Source organism: Ceratotherium simum, chromosome 18, assembly GCF_057802395.1.
Source record: "Ceratotherium simum simum isolate JZ-2026a chromosome 18, ASM5780239v1, whole genome shotgun sequence".
NCBI lineage: Eukaryota > Metazoa > Chordata > Mammalia > Perissodactyla > Rhinocerotidae > Ceratotherium > Ceratotherium simum.
In genome coordinates this window covers 58572099-58591477 of record NC_141917.1, presented here as the reverse complement: position 1 = coordinate 58591477, position 19379 = coordinate 58572099, and the positions used below count along the sequence as shown (strand labels likewise).

Here is a 19379-nt window from a genome sequence, read left to right as displayed (position 1 = left end):
TTGGTATATGAATCGCCTCTTTGTTGTATCTTATGGGGGAGAGTGTAAGGTTAGAGCTCACTCCACCATGATGCTGATGTCACTCTCCCTGCATCCTTTTAGCATTAACCTATTACTCAGTGAAAGTTTCATCTCAGGCTCAAACAAGATGAGCTAGGCATGCTTCCATGTCCAGGATATTTCTCCAGGGAATCCTGGGTCCTTTTAGTGGCATATGGTAATAGAGACATTATTATTCTTCTTTCCTTAAATCCATTTTGTCTGTTTTCAAGATTGCTGCCTCAGCTTTCACTTGATACATATTTGCCTGGCAAATACTTGTCCACCCTTTTATTTTAAAACTTTATGTTCTATTCCTTTAGAATAGTAAATGCAAAATATGAAATAAGATAGCAGAAATGAGCACCATTAAAGCAATATTAAAATAAATGTAAATGGTTAAAGAATCAATGAAAAGACAAAGATTCTCAGAGTAAAAATATTTTTTAACTCCAAGATCCAAATATGCATTTTCTATAACATGCACATTATTGAAGAGAATATGACCCTGACCATCTATGTCTGTCTTTAGTGGTTCCAAACATGACAGCTTTTCAATATTTCAGTCACTGTTAGTAAAAACCAAGTAGCCAGACTATGCTTAAGCATTCAACACACTGATCTCATTTTATGTTTATCACAATACTGAATGGGAAGGACTAGTATGATTTACTCTGTGTTACTGATAAAGATTGTGAGACCCAGAAAAGTTAAGCAAATTGTTCAATAGTATACAGCTCTTCGATTGCCATTTAATTATGTTAGAGTCTATGTTTTAACCACTGTGCTTCATTCTGTTTCTGATCTCACCAGATTCAGCATCCTTGCCTGCTCAGAACTATAGCACAGTATCTGAATTCATCCTCCTTGGCTTCTCCCCCTTCCCCCAGCATCTCCTGCCTGCCTTCTTCCTGCTGTTCCTGCAGATGTACCTGTTCACACTGCTGGGGAACCTGCTCATCATGGCCACCATCGGGAGCGAGTGCATCCTCCACACACCCATGTACCTCTTCCTGTGCACCCTCTCCATCTCTGAGATTCTGTCACTGTTGCCGTCACCCCTCACATGCTGGTCGACCTGCTCTCCACCCATCACTCCATCACCTTTGTGGCCTGTGTCAGCCAGATGTTCTTCTCCTTCATGTTTGGCTTCACCCATTCCTCCCTGCTCATGATCATGGGCTACAACCGCTATGTGGCCATCTGCCGCTCCCTGCGCTACAATGTGCTCTTTTGTCCCCGTGACTGTGCCCATCTTGTGTCCTGGTCCTATGCTGGTGGCACAGTCATGGGGATGATGGTGACATTGATAGTTTTTCACCTCACCTTCTGTGGGTCTAATGTGATCCATCATTTTCTCTGCCACGTGCTTTCCCTCTTGAAGTTGGCCTGTGGGAATGAGACATCCTCTGTCACCTTGGGTGTGATCCTGGTGTGTGTCACAGCTCTGCTGGGCTGTTTATTCCTCATCTTCCTCTCCTATGTCTTCATCGTGCCTGACATCTTGAGGATCCCCTCAGCTGAGGGCAGGCACAAGACCTTCTCCACATGTGTGTCCCACCACACTGTGGTGGCCGTGCACTATGGTTTTGCCTCCATCATCTGCCTCAAGCCCAAGGGCCCTCCATCTATGGACAGTAACACTCTGATGGCCACCACCTATACAGTCTTCACCCCCTTTCTTAGCCTAATCATCTTCAGCCTCAGGAATAAGGAGCTGAAGAATGCCATAAAAAAACCTTCTGCCGAAAATTCTGTCCCTCAGCTCCTGACAGACAGCGTAGGGGCGAGGAAAGATGATAGAAGAGCTAGGATAACAATGTCTGTCACCACGGGACTGTTGAAAGGATTCAGGTATGTGAAAATACCCACACTCCATAGGAGTTCGAGGCAAACTAGCTATTTGTTTCTGCCCAGTGTGTTTGCCCTCGTCTGGAAGAGGCCTGAGCAATCACGATCTCTTGTTTATGACCCAGCATGATGAACTCTATGCCATTGTCTAAGCCTAAGAGCCTGTTATCTCTCTGTGGGTAGGTGGGGAGCACCACATGAGTGTGCCTGGGCACTGATGCACAGGGTTCTTCTTGAATGGACAAGCCAGGAAGACTCTATTCCCCTCTCCCAAAATAGGAATAAACCAAGATAAAGATAATAATAAATGCCATCAGCATTGGGCCGTTTTTTGTCTCAAGCATTGTGTCTAGAGTTTCATAATTATCATAATTTTAATTATAACAAATGTACAAAAGAAAATGAAGTATTTGTCTTTGAGAAAATGGTTTACTATTTGCAGTTTCTCACTGTCTTTGGAAAGGATAGACTCTAAGGGAGGTTTGTGACGTTGAGCTGAGTAGAGAGGAGGATGTCAGAATGCTAAGCAGAAACAGAGAGAGGCAGAGAGAGAGAGACGGGGTTCAGTGCTTGGGTAGGAATGTAAAGTATGTTAAAAGGATGTTGCTCTCTGATATCTTATGGAAATCCCTCTTGCTCTTTCTCCCTCATAACTTTCATTAAAAGATCAATTTCTCGTTGCCATGTTAAGTTGTATCCATTTGGGGAATGTGTTGAGGGGCAGAGTACTATCTCAAGATGGCACATGAGAGGTCAGAGGCTACCCATGGGGACCCCCTTATGCAGATGAGAAATGTTGGTGGAGGTCACACAACATGAGAATGACGGGAGTCACATGAGCTTTAGGTCTGTCTGACTCCCATGCTGGTGTTGGGAATCCTAAATGACTGAGGATTCAGGAAGGGAGCCCTCTGTGGGATGAAATTGTTAACTCAAAGCTGGGACCAGATATTAGAGTTGGATGCAGAAAATGTTTTATAATAATTAGCCTAAAAATGGCTATCACAATTGAATGCTTGGATTTTGCCAAATATTGTTGTAAGGATTTCATAGCATTGGCTCCTCTATGTCACAAGATAAATTATTGTTTATCTAAATTTGGATATTATTCACGTCTATTATTGTACACATTTTTGAGATGAGGAAAATGCATTCTGACAGGTTAAGCTATGTGTCCAAGGCCACACGGCCATGAAGCGGTGAAGCGGGAATCGATTGTGGTTTGGATAAATCTGGAGTTGGTGATCAGAATTCACGTCTCTCAGGTGCCTGCAGAGAGAAGTCTGGTCTTGCCCACAAGGAGAAGGCTGTAGTTAGAAGCAAGAGACAATTTCAGGACAAGAGTGCAGGCTTGGGTACACACCACTTCTACAGAGCCAGAAAAAACACTGATTCCAGAGGAGCTAATGAGACTCTGTAAGTCTGGCAAAACCAGCTACAGCAGTTTGGGGTTTGACTTTCTTATTTTACTCGTTGTTTTGGTAAGCTGAATAACGTCCACTCACCCTCAATGATGTCCTTGTCCAGAATGTGGGAGTATGTTTTCTTACCCGGCAAAAGGGAGTTTGCAGATGAGATCCAGTTAAGGATCTTGAGATAGGGGGATTATCCTGGATTGTCAGGTAAACCCCATATAATCACAAGCGTCCTTATAAAAGGGAGGCAGGAGGAGTCAGAGCCAGAGAGAAGAAGGAGACGGAACAAAGAAAGAGATGGGAGTGATGCCGGGGCAGGACCATGAGCAAGGATTGCAGGCTGCCCTAGAAGCTGGGAAAGGCAGGAGAAGGATTCTCCCAGAGAGCCTCCAGGAGGAGCCAGCCCTGCTGACACCTTGACTCAAGTTAGAGAGACTGATTTCAGACTTCTGGCATCCAGAAATAGAAGAGAATAAAATTGTGTTTTTTAAGCCTGTGAGTTTATAGTATTTTGCTACAGCAGCCTTAGGAAACTAATAAATTGACATGTGAAGCGGCATCCTGTTATGAACTATTATGTTGGCCTCGTTAGCAAAATTAGTTTCAACCCAGATTCTTAGGCCATTCTTTTTACTGAGAAGACTTGAGGAAGTTACGATGGTTCATGAGGAATGCTGAGTATCCTGGAACTCCATCAACGAAGGTGAAGGTGTCCCAATAACACAGCTGCAAGATTTGCTCACTGGCAGCAAGTCCTTCATGGTTGATGTGAGGATAAATACTATTGTGTAGCTGTTAGGGTACCCACCACAGGTCCTGGGATGCTGTCTGCACTCAACAAACAGTAGTGGAATAGGAGCTGGAGGACACCCAAGAAGATTCTCCTTGCTCGGTGTGGACTGTGCAAGCTCGGAAGAGGCGCTAAAAATCCTGTGTGATAGCGCCCTCTGCGCTTTAACAAAGGTACGGGAGTGTGAACTTTGGACGTTTCAGAGAGAAAGCTGAGTTGCAGGGAGCTGACCTGCGGGAAGTACTTCAAGGAAAAATCAAACTCTACGGTGATTTGTAGATCTGGAACTCATCTCTTGTAAGATGGAAAAGTGACCTTTTTACAACGCCTCTTTTTCTGTTTGGGTTTGTGTATTAGTCAGCGTTCTCCAGAGACACAGAAGGAAAGCGATGTATGTGTATACATATACACACATATGTGTGTATATATATTATATATGTATGTCCATATATAATAAAATATATGCAATTATATCACAATATATTGTTATATATTATATGTTATAATTATTGCGTTATATATAATGTAATATATTATTATAATGTAACCTTATATTTTATTATATATTATATATTATCTATTTATACTAAAGTAATTACATGTTGTAATTATATTAATATATCATTATATTGTGTATTATAATAATATATGCTCTTACAATTATATGTTATATGAGTAATTATATATTATCATTGTTTATCATAGTATTTATTTATAATTATATTATTAACATATTGTTATAATATAATAATACATCATAATATATATGGCTATAAAGAGATTTATTATAGGGAATTGGCTCATGTAATTATGAGACTGAAAATTCCCAAGATCTGCAGTAGGCCAGCTGGAGACCCAGGAGAGCTGATGCCATAAGTTCCAGTCTGAAAGCTGGGAGGCTCGAGACCTAGGAAGGGCTGATGTTTCAGTTTGACTGCAAAGGCAGGAGAAAAACCCAAGTCCCTGCTCAGAGCCAGTCAGGCAGGAAGAATTTCCTCTTATTCAATAGAAAGTCAACCTTTTGGTTCTGTTCAGGTCTTCAAATGATTAGATGAGGCCCATCCACACTAGGGAGGGCAATCTGCTTTTCTCAGTCTATCAGTTTAAATGTTCAACTCCTCCAGAAACAGCCTCACAGACACACCCAGAGGAATGTCTGACCAAACGTCTGGGCAGTCCATGGCCCTGTCAAGTTGACACAAAGAGAATTAACCACCACCAGCTTCACCCATGTTGTAGCATGTACCAGCACTTCATTCCTTCCCATGCCTGAATAACCCATTGTTATCACATACAATGTGATGTATTACGTAGGAAACATCACAAATGCGGTGTGTCCAATATACCACAGTTTGTTTGTCCTTCATCCATTGATGCGCATTTGGGTCATTTCCACCTTTAGGCTGTTGTGAATAGTGCTGCTATGACCATGTTTATACCAAATATACATTTTAATGAATACTTTAAAGTGAACCTCATGTAGCCAGAAGGAAGGAGGGAGGGAGGGAAGGAGGGAAGGGGCATTCCCACAGCCCCAGCGGCCCTCCTTGGACTTGGAGAGCTGTGCATCCCACATCCCCAGGCTTGGGGAGAGCCTCTGGGATCAGCCCTGGGGAGGATGCCCATGGAGATAAGGCTCCTGCCCGCCCTCCTCGGCCAGCGCGCTGCAGGAGGGGCGGCCCCAACCTGCGCTGCAGGGCGTCCCCGCACACTGGCAGTCTGTGAGCAGGGCAAGGGGAGGTCTCTGTTTCCAGGACTGTTTTCCAGGAACAGGCTGCTAGAGCTGCAGGAGCTGGAAGGCAGAGGGCGTGCGGACCATGGAGAACCTGAGCAGAGGGAGCCCCAGCCCAGCCGAGGGAAGGGGCTGAGAGTGGGATGGGGTGGAGAGGAGGGTCTGCAGCCCAAGCAACCCGACCCCAGGTGGGGTCTGCCAGTGTGGGCTCGGCTCCCACACCGAGTCCATCTACTGCCCATGGCTGCCCCTTTCCCCCAGTGCCTGGACCCACAGCAGTCCTGGTCACGAGGGTCCATTCCCAGGAGAGAAGTGGTCCCTGTGCCAGGTTGGGGAGGGTGGTTCCCAGCCAGAAGGGTAAGCTTGGGTGTGTCACCACACACTTCTGCTCACTTACACATCACCTGTGTGTGCTTCTGTGTGCACCGAGTGTGTTTGTGTATGTGCAGCTGTGGGTGCCTATATTCATTTCTCGTGGCTGCCGTAACAAAGTACCACAAACAGGTGTCTCTCACAGTTCTGGAGGCCAGGAGGCCAAAACCAAGGTGTTGGCACGGCCTTGCTCCCTCCCAAGGCTCTGGGGAGGATGGCCTCCTTGCCTCTTCCAGCTTCTGGGGGACCCAGGTGCTCGTTGGCCTGTGGCTGCCTCACTCCAGTCTCTGCCTCCCTCTCCCCACGGTCTTCTTCCCTCTGTGTGTCGCCTTCTAGTCCTATGAGGACACAGGCGTGGGACTTAGGGCCCACCCTAATCCAGCATGATCTCATCTCGAGCCTTATCTTGGTTGTGTCGGCAAAGACCCTATTTCAAATAAGGTCACATTCTGAGGTTCCAGTGGATCAGGATCTTGGGGGGACACTATTCAACCCACCAGAGGGCCTTGCACACGTGGCAGCTGTGTGTCCCTGGTTTATCCCAGTCCCAGACAAGCTCCAGGCACCCGGTAAGTGCTCTGTAGATATGCGCAGAACGAGTGACGGTGACTCTGTTAATGGCTGCGTGTTTCCTGGGTGTCACTGCCAGTGTGTGTTTCAGAGCCTGTGTACCTGTGAGCTCAGCTCTGTGTGCTTATGCACCTGTGAGCACGGGCTTAGGTCTATGACACAGGTGCATAAACAGAGAGAGCTGAGTGGGTTGAACAGTGTCCCCTTGAAGAAGAAGGGCACTGGAACAGGATCTGGGAGCCAGCCTGAGTGTACCCTGGCTTGGGGCTCTGGCTGGGAGCCCATAGCTGGGATGAGGGTCCTGGCCTTTCTCCTCCCTTAAGTCTAGACTGTGCAGTTGACTTAGAGAGCTCCCCATGGAAAGTCCTGCTGAGCCGTTGTCCTGGGAAAGGGAGACACAGAGCAAGCACCAGAGGGAGACAGGGAGCTGCGAGAGCCCTTTCTGTGTTTTTTCTGTTCGTAGCATTCGTACATTTAGGAGCGGGTACCCTGGAGCCTGTTTGCAGCCACGAGAGACGAAGAGGTCTGCTGCCTGAGGGAGCGGATGCTGGGGGTAAGGGGCATTCACAATGTCAGAGGAAAGATTAGCCTGGAACTGGTGTTGAAGCCCTGGGCTGTCAGGGCACCAATATTCGTCACCTGGTGGGGAAGGATGAGTGACAACCAGCCCAGCAGTGATGACAAAGATGACAACAATGCCAGCCAGAATTCCTTGAGAGCCTTCTCTGGGCTGAGCACTTTGCAGCCAATCCACAGAGGGAAGCTTTGAGGGCAGTTCTCTGGTTATCCCAACACTCGGTGAGGACTTGAGATTTGAACCCTGGGTCTGCATGACCCCACAGCCTGTGTGGGTCTCCGAGAATGTACTCTGGCAGCCAGAGGAGGGTGGAGCAGAGGAGGAGTGGAGGCACAGTGCTCCAGGAGACTAGACGTGAGGCCAGAGCCAGGGCTGGGGCCATGGGACCGAGAGGCAGGGAGTGGAGTCCAGAAATGGTGGCTGAGGGACAGGAGGGGTGAGGAAGAGGAGGTTGCTGAGGCTGGTGCCCCGGCTATGGCAGGACTGCCTAGGTCCCCCCTCTAGCCCACAAATGGTACTTTCCTGTATGAGATACTCCATCCTGACTAGGGCCAAACTGTCCATTTTCAGATGGGATTCTGGGTCCTCCAAGCGTTGGCCGACCCTGGCTCTGAGGAAACACTTAGTGACAATCTTCTAGGGGAAAATGGAGGGGGTGTATTGGAGTGTAATTGTAGTATTGGAGTGAACCCTACCCCAGGGTAAGTATTTGAAAATTTGTCATCCGATATATATGATATTTATGTAATTGATACATATATATGTATCGTTAATATATATATGTACGTTTCATTGATATAGACATATGTCATTAATACATAAGTATAATATATATATTCACAAATATTTGTTGGACTTAAGCTACAGAGTTTTGAGTTAATCACGCTCTTTAGTTGATGATATTTCATCAACATTGACTTGCACAGTGATCCTGTTTTATTTATTCCCACGCATCATCATGTCCCACACTGTTCCCCACCCCTGAAGGCAGCCGTTCTAATTTGTTCCATGTGCACCCTTCTGTTTGCGTGAGTTCTTATCAAATGTATATTGTTGCACATTTATGTTTTGACTGCCATGCATTGTACTGTGCTGGAGGTCTCCCATTTTTTTTCTGATTTTTCACCCAGCACTATGATTTTAAGAGCAATCCATGGTGCTATGTGGATTCAGGTTTGTTTTTCCTTTACGTCGATTAGAGCTTCATGGTGCACGCCCACCACATTTACTTCTCCATTCCCCCAGGTAGTGGGGTCTCAGACTCCCCCCGACTCCGCCATCACAGACAATGCTACTGTGAACGTCCTTGATCACGTCCCTCCCTGACCTGTGTGCAAGTTTCACTCAGATGGAGAGCCAGGAGCAGTGTTTGCGGGACTTGGGTAAGTGTTCCTGTAATTTGGCTGTGAGCCACCAGCACCTGCTGCAGTGACTGAGGTCACCTGTCTTCACTTCTGGGCAACACATGGCAGCATCAGCTCTCATGTTTGCTGCTCCGAGAGGTGGAGAGTGACACCGCGCTGTTGTTTAAATCGCATTCCTCTCACTGCTGATGAGCTGCAGCGTGTCTTCACTGGCTGGCAGCCAATCGCGTTTCCTCACCTGCAAATCCCCTGTGCCTTCCTTCGCCCACTTTCTCTCGTGATTCTTGTCTGTCTTCTCCTTAGTTTGTAGATGTTCCTTGTAGATGCTAGATATGAGTCTCCTGTCAGTTTTTTTCCCAGCTTTATTGAGGTATACTTAATATACAAAAAACTGCACATAGTTAATGTGCACATTTTTATGAGTTTGGACAAATGCCTGAGTCTGTGATACCATCATCACAGTCAAGGTGATAAACATACCCATCATCTCCAAGATTTCTTGTGCCCGTTTGTGTGTGTGTGTGTGTGTGTGTGTGTGTGTGTGGTAAGAACACTTAACAGGAGATCTACCCTCTCAAGTGATAAGTGCACATTACCATGTTGTCAGCTACAGGCTCTGTGTTGTACAGCAGATCTCTAGCACTTATTCATATTGCAAATGTCTTCTTGCTCTTTGTCACCTGTTAGCTTTATCCATGATGCTCTTTGTTAATATAATGCATAATATTGATGTAATGGAATTGATCTTTTTTATTTACGGTTTTTGCCATTTTTTCTTTTTAAAGAATTCATTTCTTGTTCTTTCACAAAGATCCTACCACACTTTCTTTTACTATGTTTTTATCTTTCCCAGTTAGAATAATAAGACACCTTAATTCTCTCTTCAGACAGGGTACTGAGAGTCAAGTTTTCTTTTCATCTATTTGGAAAGAGTCTTTCAACAGCATCCTCTAAACAATTTGTCCTTTTCTGCTTGGTTTCTGGTGCAACTTAACCATATATGAACGGCTCCATTTCTGAGGTCTCCGTTCTGGAACCACTGGTCTGTTCATCTGTCCTTGCACTAATCCTACACTGCTTTACTTCCAAGACTTTGTAGAATCTCTCAGAATCTCAGAGGGTGACTTCCCCCACCTGCTTTCACTCTTCACTTCAAGGTTGACTTAGGTATTCATGGATCATTACTCTTTGCTAGAAATTTTAGAATAAGTTTATCATCTTTCTCAAAAGATCCAATTGGATTTTTGGAGAAGATTACATTGAATGTATAGATTAAATTTGGGGTAGAATCGACTTCTTTATGCTATTGTCTTTCTAGTTCATCCATTTATGTATATCATCTGCCATGTTTTCTATTAATTACATGCTTAATTGTTCTCCATGAAGGTCTTGTGTGCACGTGTTTAAATTAATTCCGAGATACTTGATAGAATATGTGTACGTTGAATAATGCCTGTTTAACTTTTTATTATTAACTAATGTTAAACTTACAAAAGTTGCAAAAATACAGAAAATTCTTATACTCCCTTCACCCAATTTCCTCTAATGTCAGCATCTTACAGAACCCAGTACAATGATCAGACCCAGGAGATTAACATGATTATAATACCATCTAGCAAACTACAGTCTTACTTAAATTTTTCCAGTTTTCCCACTAATATCCTTTTTCTATTCCAGGACACAATCCATTTCATTTATTTGTTATTTCAACTTTTCATTATCTTTCAGTTCTTAGTATTTCTTAATTTTCCTTTTAACCCAAAGATTAGTGAGTAACATGTTACTATGGCAACGACAAATGGTCCAACATAATATTTACTTTCAAATACATGGTATTTCAGGTATCCTCTTCTTATTAATTTCCAATTTTATTGCAATATGATCAGATAACCTGGAATTTTACAATACTGGCACTTGGAAATTTACCTAGACTTCCTTTATGACTCACACAAGGTCCTTTTTGGTGCCAATTCCATGTTCTTAAAAGGTGTTTGTGGGGGTTTTTCTTGGTGTATTGAATAAGAGTGTGTGTGTGTTTGTATATGTTGAATATACATTTTTAAGTAATGTATATATTAGCTATGTATATTAATATATATTTGTACATAATAGCTCAAGTATTAAGTAAAGTAACAGAATTAAGTCTGAAAATAACAGTAATTACTAAACATATAAATGCATTAAATGCACCAATTAAAGGAGAGATACGACCATAGATTGTATCACAGATTTTAACAGAATCCGATTCTGGTCATCCGCGGCCGTCCTCAATCTCAACTTCTTGAGTGTTTCCTAACTCTTTTCCAGGTGCTGTAGTAGGCACATTATGGGCATGATCTTATTTAATGCTCATAACAGTCTTGTCAGCCAGGGATTAGTATGATCAACTTCCTTTTAGGAATGAGAAAACTAAGGCTCAAAAAGACTGAGGAAGCAACCCAACGTCACATAGCTCTGAAGTTGGGACTCAACCCAGGTGTGGCTGAACAGAGACCCTGAGTTCCTACCACTGGGATTTTAAAATTATAGTAATAATAATAATTATTATTATTATTCATTGAATTCTTACTATGTGCCAGGACCTGTGCTAAGCATTTTAGATGCATGATCTTATTGAAACCTCAAACAGCTCTGTGAAGCACAGACCATTATTAGGAGCACCATTTTTCAGATGGACTAAGGAGGTGAAGGAGCCTCTCCGGGAAGTCCTCTCAGGAAAGGCTCACTAGAGACCCTGGACCTTCTTCCCTCTCCCCCAACAGGTGTGGCTGCCATGCTGGGGCTAAACCACACCCCCGTGTCTGAATTCATCCTCATCGGCTTCTCCCCCTTCCCTCACCTTCAGCTGATGTTCTTCCTGCTGTTCCTGCTGATGTACATGTTCCCGCTGCTGGGGAACCTGCTCATCATGGCCACCATCTGGAGAGAGCGCAGCCTCCAAACGCCCAGGTACCTCTTCCTGTGTGCTCTCTCCATCCCCGAGACCCTCTAAACCTTCACCGTCATCCCCCGCATGCTGGCTGACCTGCTCTCCACCCACCACTCCATCACCCTCACAGCCTGTGCCAGCCAGATGTTCTTCTCCTTCACATTTGGGTTCACCCGCTCCTTCCTGCTTACCGTCGTGGGCTACGACTGCTACATGGCCATCTGCCACACCCTGTGCTGCAAAGTGCTCATGAGCCCTGGTAGCTGTGCCTGCCTGGTGGCCTGGTCCTGGGCTGGTGGCTCAGTCTCGGGGCCGCTGGTGGCAACGGCCATTTTCCACCTCAACTTCTGTGGACCCAATAAGGTCCACCATTTCTTCTGCCATGTGCTGCCTCTCCTGAAGTTGGCCTGTGGAACTGATGTACCAGGGGTGGCCAAGGGCCTGCTGGGCTGCTGTCTCCTCATCCTCCTCTCCTACGCCTTCATCGTGGACGCCATCTTGAGGATCCCGTCAGCTGAAGGTCGGCACAAAGCCTTCTCCATGTGTGCGTCCCTCCTCACCGTGGGAATCGTGCACTACGGCTTCGCCTCTGTCATCTACCTCAAGCCCAAGGGTCCCCAGTCTCTAGAAGGAGACAGCCTGATGGGCATCACCTACACAGTCCTCACACCCTGCCTCAGCCCCATCATCTTCAGCCTCAGGAACAAGGAGCTGAACAACACCATGAGGAATACCTTCCTCAGCAAGCTCTTTCTCCAAAGCTCCTGAAGCGGCTGGTTTTGTGGCAGGGACTGTGGTGGATGGACACCCTTCGGTCTTCCATCTGTAAAATGGGAACACTATGCTTCACTGTGATGATTCCTGTTTGTGAATTCCCCCTTCGTCCCCCTCAGCAAGTGCTCTGTAAATTCCAGATGTTTGTTTTCTCTCCTTTCCCCCAGTCTGGTTGACCTCATTCCTCCTGGATCCCGTGGGGTCACAGCTCCCCAATATTGACCTCGTGTGTCAACTTCCTTCTGTTTCCTGTGCTGAGAGTGGGTTGTCCATGGAGGAGGGAATGCCCAGGTTGCTGTGTTGGGAACCTGTGTGCGTGGTTTGTCTCGAATGTGTCAATGAGGATGCTTGCTCTGCCCAAATGACGCAAACATGCAGCAGTGATTTGGTGCCTACTGTATACCAAGCATTGTGTTCTGTGCTTTGGACACTTCATCTCTCTCATTGTGACTATCGTATTGCAGAAAGGAAAGCATTTTTGATGGAGGGAATTAGTTTTCATTTTCAGTTCCTCACATTTTAGGAGGAAGGGTGTCTCGTCCTATGAGTTGACTTTGTTCGCTGACCTGAGGATGCAAATTAGAGAGAGAGAGAGAAGGTATCTGCATTTCTCCTTGTGAGAAAAGAAATGTGTAGAGAGACGGGGCAGAGACCTGGAGAGGGATGAGGAAGTGGTGGCTGGGATGAGGGAAAGGGGAGGGACAGGAAGAAACACCCGATTGCTGCCAGTTGACCAGGACCTAGGGGAGGTGATGGGCCCAGTGATGGGTGAAGAAATTCAAGGAAAGAGCAGGGAGTCAATGGGCATTTTATAAGGTTTATAAGGTTGCCTAAGAGTGCCTGATGTAAATCCCCTTCCCCAACTCCCTCAAAATCCTCAATAAAAATCCACTTCTCTTTCATGTGTTGTGGAGTCAGATATATTGGGGGGACGCATCCCCAGGCTGTGCCCTGCCTCATAAAAGGCGCTCAGGTGGAGTCAGGCAGCCCCTTTTGGGTTACACCCCATTTTTAACTGAGGAAAGGGACACAGTGAGTTTCGGGACTTTCCCAGGGTCACGATGACAGGGAGGTGCAGGGATGCAGTGTGGGGTCAGCCGAGTGAGTCCTCCGTGGCAGGAGCGAGTCTAGTGTGTGTCTGCAAGCTGGGGGCACATCAGAGTCACCTGGGGGGATGGTTAAGTCACAGGTTGCAGGGCCCCACCCCAGAGCGTCTGATTCATAGGATCTCAGAGGGGCACTAGGATCTGCATTTCTAACACGATGTCAGGTGATGCTGCTGGTCGTCTGACGGTACACTCTGGGAACCACGCTCTACAAAATCTGGGGAAAAGATTGGGAGCCACTGGTCTACAGAAACTTTAGCTCAAAGATAAAGCCAGATATCTGAGTTGGAGACAGCGTAACTTTCTCTCCTTCTCTCTCTCTCCCCGCTCCATCCTCACTCCCTCTCTTCCTTCCTCCCTTTCTTCCTTTCTTGTTATTAGTTATGCTGGTAACAACTTCCAAGATTTTGCATGTATCATCAGCTCAATGTGGTCTTTTAGAAACGGCTTTATGGGGAAAAAATTCATACACCATGTAAATTACCCATTCAAAGATATGTGTAATCATCACCAAAGTCAATTTAGAACATTTTCACCACCTCCAAAAGAAATCCTGTACCCTTCAGCTATCAGCTCACTTTCCCCCTTCCCTCCAGCTCTAAGCAACCACTAATCTACTGTCTCTATAGATTTGCCTATTCTAGACATTTCATATAAATGGAATCATATAATACTTACCCTTTTGTGTCTGGCAACTATCTCAGCATAACGTTTTCAAGGTTAATCCATGTTGAAGCATGCATCAGTGCTTCGTTCCTTTTGATGGCTGAATAATATTCCATTGTATGGATATACCACATGTGTTTATCCATTCAACTGTTCATAGATATTTGGGTTGTCTCCACCTTTTGGCTATCATGAGTAATGCTGCTATGAACATTCATGTACTAGTTTTTGAGTGGACTTATGTTTTCATTTGGGGATATATACCTGTGAGGGGAATTGATGGCTCATAGGGTAACTCTATGTTTAATCATTTGAGGAACTGCAGACTGTTTCCAAAGAGGCTGCACCATTTTACATCGCCACCAGCATTGTATGAGGGTCTGACTTCTCTACATCCTCACCAACACTGGTCATTATCTAACTTTTTAGTACAGTCAGTGCGGCATCACATCTTTATTTAAAATGTTGATATGTTGTTCAATGTGAATATTTTGCATTAATTTTTATTTTTAAAAATATTACATTAAATAGGATTTATCTTGATCATGGAATTATGTGGTGGCTCCTTAAATTTGGTTGTCCAGGGGAATGCCTCGTTTGCCTGACCCTAGTCCTGGCTCTGCTAGACCCTCCCCCCACTGACCCCTCCAAAAAACAACCTGCGTTTCATTTCCCTGCAAAAGACCAAAACCTAGAAGCCCTCATTAACTACCTGGTGATGGAAAATAGGGATAAGTGCCCAAAGGTCAGTGTAAACAAAACCAGGGTCCAGGGGAGATGACCCTGCACATCACAGGGGTGGAGACAGCCCCGCCCTCTGCCCGCTGGTGTTCGCCAGGACCCCCACCCCTAGGGCCCTGTCCTCCCCTCCATTATTCAGCTTCCACTTTCTGAATCTCCCCCACTCCCTCCATTCCTAGATGTTTGCCATTCCTTGCTAATGGTCCCCGCTGTGCCACATTCTTGGGTATCCCCAAGGCGGGGACAGAGCCCAGGGAGGGGATTAAAGGGCCTGAAGCACAGAGAAGGGCTGTTGAGGGGCAGATCTCCACACATTGGGGACCCCCTCCCGCACTAATCGGAGCCAAGTGTTTCTGTGCTAATTGCTGGAGGCAAAAGCCAGCTTGAGAGACGCAATTTGCTGCCTCCACTTCTCTTGTTCTGCTCTTCCAAAATCGACCCCCTTGCTTGTGGATGAAAGTTCAGTCCCCTCTCAAGGATGTTTTCCTTCTCCAGTCTCAACCCCGCAGGCTGTCCCTGTCCAGCAGCCAGAGGGATCTTTCTAAAGGGAAATCTGAAAAATCGCCCTCTGCTTATACCCTTAGGACACAGGACAAACCCTAGTGTGGTCGGGCCCGTGCTTCATCTCCAACTTTAGTCCCCAGCCCTCCGCAGCTCTCCAGCACCACTAGCTCCAGTTCTTGCAATAAACCAAGCACACTTTACCCCAGGAGCCTTGTACACGCTGCTGCTTCTACCTGGAACACCCTTCCTCGTACACATCCTTAGGTCTGACCTTAGATGACACCTCCTCAGGAAAGCCTCCCCTGATGTCCCCATATTGGGTCACCACCCCTGTTATAAGCCCTCATAGCAACTCATTTCTTTTCCTCATAGCTTTTATCACGATTTATCATATACACTGATCAGTGTGATTATTTGTTTAATATCCACATCTTCCCCTCTCAACTGCAAACACTGAGATCAGGGTCATGTCTAATCAGTCCAACATTGTATCCCCAGTGGTGTCTAAAAATTGCCTGGCACACAGTAGGTGCTCAATACGTGTTTGTTGATGAGTACAGCAGGGTTTATCTTCCTTGGCACTGTTGATATTTGGGAACAGCTCATCCTTTGGGGTGGAGTCCGCTCTGTGTGTTGTAGGAGGTTGAGCAGCATCCTGGCCTTGACCCACTAGACATTGTAGCAGAGCTGTAACAACCAAAAATGTCTCCAGAAATTTCCAAGTGTCCCCTGGGCAGGGGCACTGGTGAGTCCACTGGAGTACAGGAGTATGGAAGACCTAGCTGATGCATCACAAGCTATGCAGTCACCCCCCTTTTGGTGGCCCTTAGCACTTGGTCCATATCTTGGTGAGAGCCCTGATATTTTGCTATGTGTCATCCCACCAAGCACTGTGGAAATGCTTCAAAGTCTTTCAAGAGCAATGGTACTGTCCTCCCAAAACTGGCACAGGATTTGAGACACAGAAGGCCACAAGTAATTGTTAAATAGACCTTTAAAAGCCATTTATTGAGTGCTTATTGTGTGCCATTTATTGAGTGCTTATTGTGTGCCAGTCACTGTCAATTGTCCTACATAGATGATGTTATGTAATTCTCAGAGCCATCCCAAGACGAAGCTACATTACTAGTCAACCTGTTTTAATGATGAGAAACTGAGGATAAGAGATGGGATGTGACTTAACCAGGGCCAATTTGCTTCATCACTTAACCACTGCACAGCCCTACCTGCAGGTCACAGCATCTCTCTTTATCTCACATCTGTCTCTCTTCCCATCAGCTGTTGCCATGGTGATGAGTCGCAGGAACCATTCATGGCTGCTAAGAGACAGAGAGGAGGCTGTTCCTGGAGAAAGGGATTCTGGGAGAAGAGGGGCAGGTCAGGAAGCTCAATTGGAGTAGCACATCTCCCGGTGGCTTCCCCTCTTGGACCCACCCTCTCCACTGAGGTCCCACACCTTCTGCCTCACTGATAACCAAGATGGGCACGTCAAAGCGGTGGCTCCAACTGGTCATTTCCAACTCACGCCTCTCCCACTGATCCCAAGCTCATCAAGCAAAACTTGAAATTATAATATCACCCTAACTACTGTTTACTGAGGATATCCATATGCCAGGCACTGTGCTAAGCCGTTCTAGCGTTTTCTCACTTAAGTCTCATAACTGTCTTAGAAGGTAGGTGCTTTTACGTTCTTAGAGGGTAAGCTCAGAGAGGGCAAGTGACCTGCCTAAGGACACACAACAATGTATGATAGTCAATTTCTCCACACCCATCTAATTGGATGGACAAAAATTGCACCTCACAGTTACCCTCTTTTACCTCATTCTTCTAAGTTAATTTTTTCAACAAATATTTGAGAACCTACCATATTCCATGTAGGCGTTCAGCAGTGGACAAAACAGACAGAGAGTCCCTGACCTCCTCAAAGCCACATTCTAGGGCAGAGACAGACAATATCCAAGAAGCAGATATGTGCCAGTTGATAATAAGCACACGAGAGACAAATAAAGCAGATCAAGAGAGAAAGGACATGGCCAGAGCTGTTTCTATTTTGTGTAGTATGGTTGGGGAAGGACTCTAGGATGTTTGAGCAGAAATGTCTCCAAGGAATTGAGACTGAGATGCTCTTTTCTGAGATAAGAAAGATGATGGGAGGAAGTGTGTGAGTGTATGTGAGAGAGAGAGAGAGAGAAAGGAAGAGAATGATAATGACAAAGGAAATATCCAAGAGTTCAGTTTGGGACCCATTAAGTTCGAGATGCCTGCTCAATATCCACATAGAGATATTGAGTAGTCAGTTTTATGGGGATAAAGATAACTATTTTTGGATCAGCTGGTGCAGAAGGTACATAAGGCCATGACACTAGATGGGCTCCCCAGGGAGAGAGGGATGCTGACGAAGTCGAAGGATTGAGTGATTTTGTTTTTAAATGTTTATTTATTTATTTTTTCCCCCAAAGCCCCAGTAGATAGTTGTATGTCATAGCTGCACATCCTTCTAGTTGCTGTATGTGGGACGCGGCCTCAGCATGGCCGGACAAGCGGTGCGTCCGTGCACGCCCGGATCCGAACCCGGGCCGCCAGCAGCAGAGCGCGCGCACTTAACCACTGAGCCACGGGGCCGGCCCGGATTGAGTGATTTTAATGGCTGCCTTGTGTTCCACCATACGAATGAACCAACGTTTGTTCAACAGTCCTTTATTAATGGATATATCTAATGCTTTCCAATCATAAATGCCACTGCTCTGAACATCCTTTTATTTACACAGATGTAGACTACGTCTCTGAGATGTTGATCTAATTAGGTGGAAAATGGGAAGCAGGATTTAAAGTCAGGTCAGTCTGACCTCAAACACAGCTCCCCACACACCATTTTCCATTGTCTTGGGGGGCAAAGAGGTTTCTCACAGTAAACAATGTAAGCCAACATTCTGGATTGTTCAGTATTGTGGGGAATACATTGATTCCCAGAAGAAATATTTGTTATTCAGTTATATCTTCCAAGTTCCATGCTGGGTGGGATGGTGAGCAAGATGGACAGACTTCCTGACCTCAGGAAGCTGATGGACTGAGGAATCATAATAATAATAATCATAATAAGCTAGCATAAGTCATTGGATCCCAGTACCAGATTTTTTTCCTCTTTCTGCAACCATAATCCTCACGGTCCCCACCTCAGTGAGCCCCTGCAAGGCGCTCAGGCCTTGCATTCTGTGCCCCAGGTGTTTGTGGGATGTACTTGTGCTGGCGCCCCCTGCAGCCCCGGAGGCCAAGGAGCCCGATGGCAGCCGCTGTCCCTGGTGCTGAATGAGGCGGCGCCTCTGCCTCCCCTCAGCCCTCCCTTGGCTATTGAGGACCTGCGCGGCCTCCACTTTCCGGAATATCTGGACGATAATGAAGTCCGGGTCGTGCTCGCGTCTGCCAGCCCCTGGGTCACCGGGAGACCCGATGAAGATGCTGTCAAAGCCCCACAAGGGTGGCCACAGAGGCCTGAGGAGGTGCTCACTGTTTCCCCCACTTTTGCTGCTCAGCTCATTCTGGAATGGTGTCAGCATCTTGGAGACTGGGAGGTGGCGGGTGAGGGCAAGTGCATGGTCCTCAGTCCCCAGCCTGGCTCCAGGATTCTCTGAACCCAGAAACCCTCAGATCCACGGTCTGCCTCTTCCTTCCAGCCCACATTTATGACCCCTAAGGATCGGGGAATTTTCCCAGCCCCCACCACTCATTGCCCCCAGGACTGGCTCTCTTCACCCCTGTCATCAGGCCCCCAGACCCCCCATTCAGGGTGTCAGAAGCTCCCCCAATGAGCCCAGATGCACTGCCATAGCTGACCTGGGGAACCAGGGGATGGTCAGGACAGCCTCAGAGGGAGGGGGAAGGCACTGCAACCGGTGCCTGGGACCAGGTCCAGGTCTGTGGTCCGTGGGCTGCTCTTGTAACAATGCTTGCT

At 46.3% G+C, this 19379-nt stretch overlaps 2 protein-coding genes across 2 annotated transcripts; both read left to right on the top strand.

Moving 5' to 3' along the window:
- The first annotated feature begins 965 nt into the window (after positions 1 to 965).
- LOC101406439 (olfactory receptor 10H4-like) lies at positions 966 to 1839 on the top strand. Its single transcript, XM_014779877.2, is given in 3 exon segments — positions 966 to 1080; positions 1083 to 1766; positions 1769 to 1839. Coding segments are annotated over 3 exon segments (870 nt in total).
- A 9644-nt stretch (positions 1840 to 11483) lies between these two features.
- LOC147914662 (olfactory receptor 10H5-like) lies at positions 11484 to 12407 on the top strand. Its single transcript, XM_087443051.1, is given in 1 exon segment — positions 11484 to 12407. A coding segment is annotated over 1 exon segment (924 nt).
- Positions 12408 to 19379: the final 6972 nt, after the last annotated feature.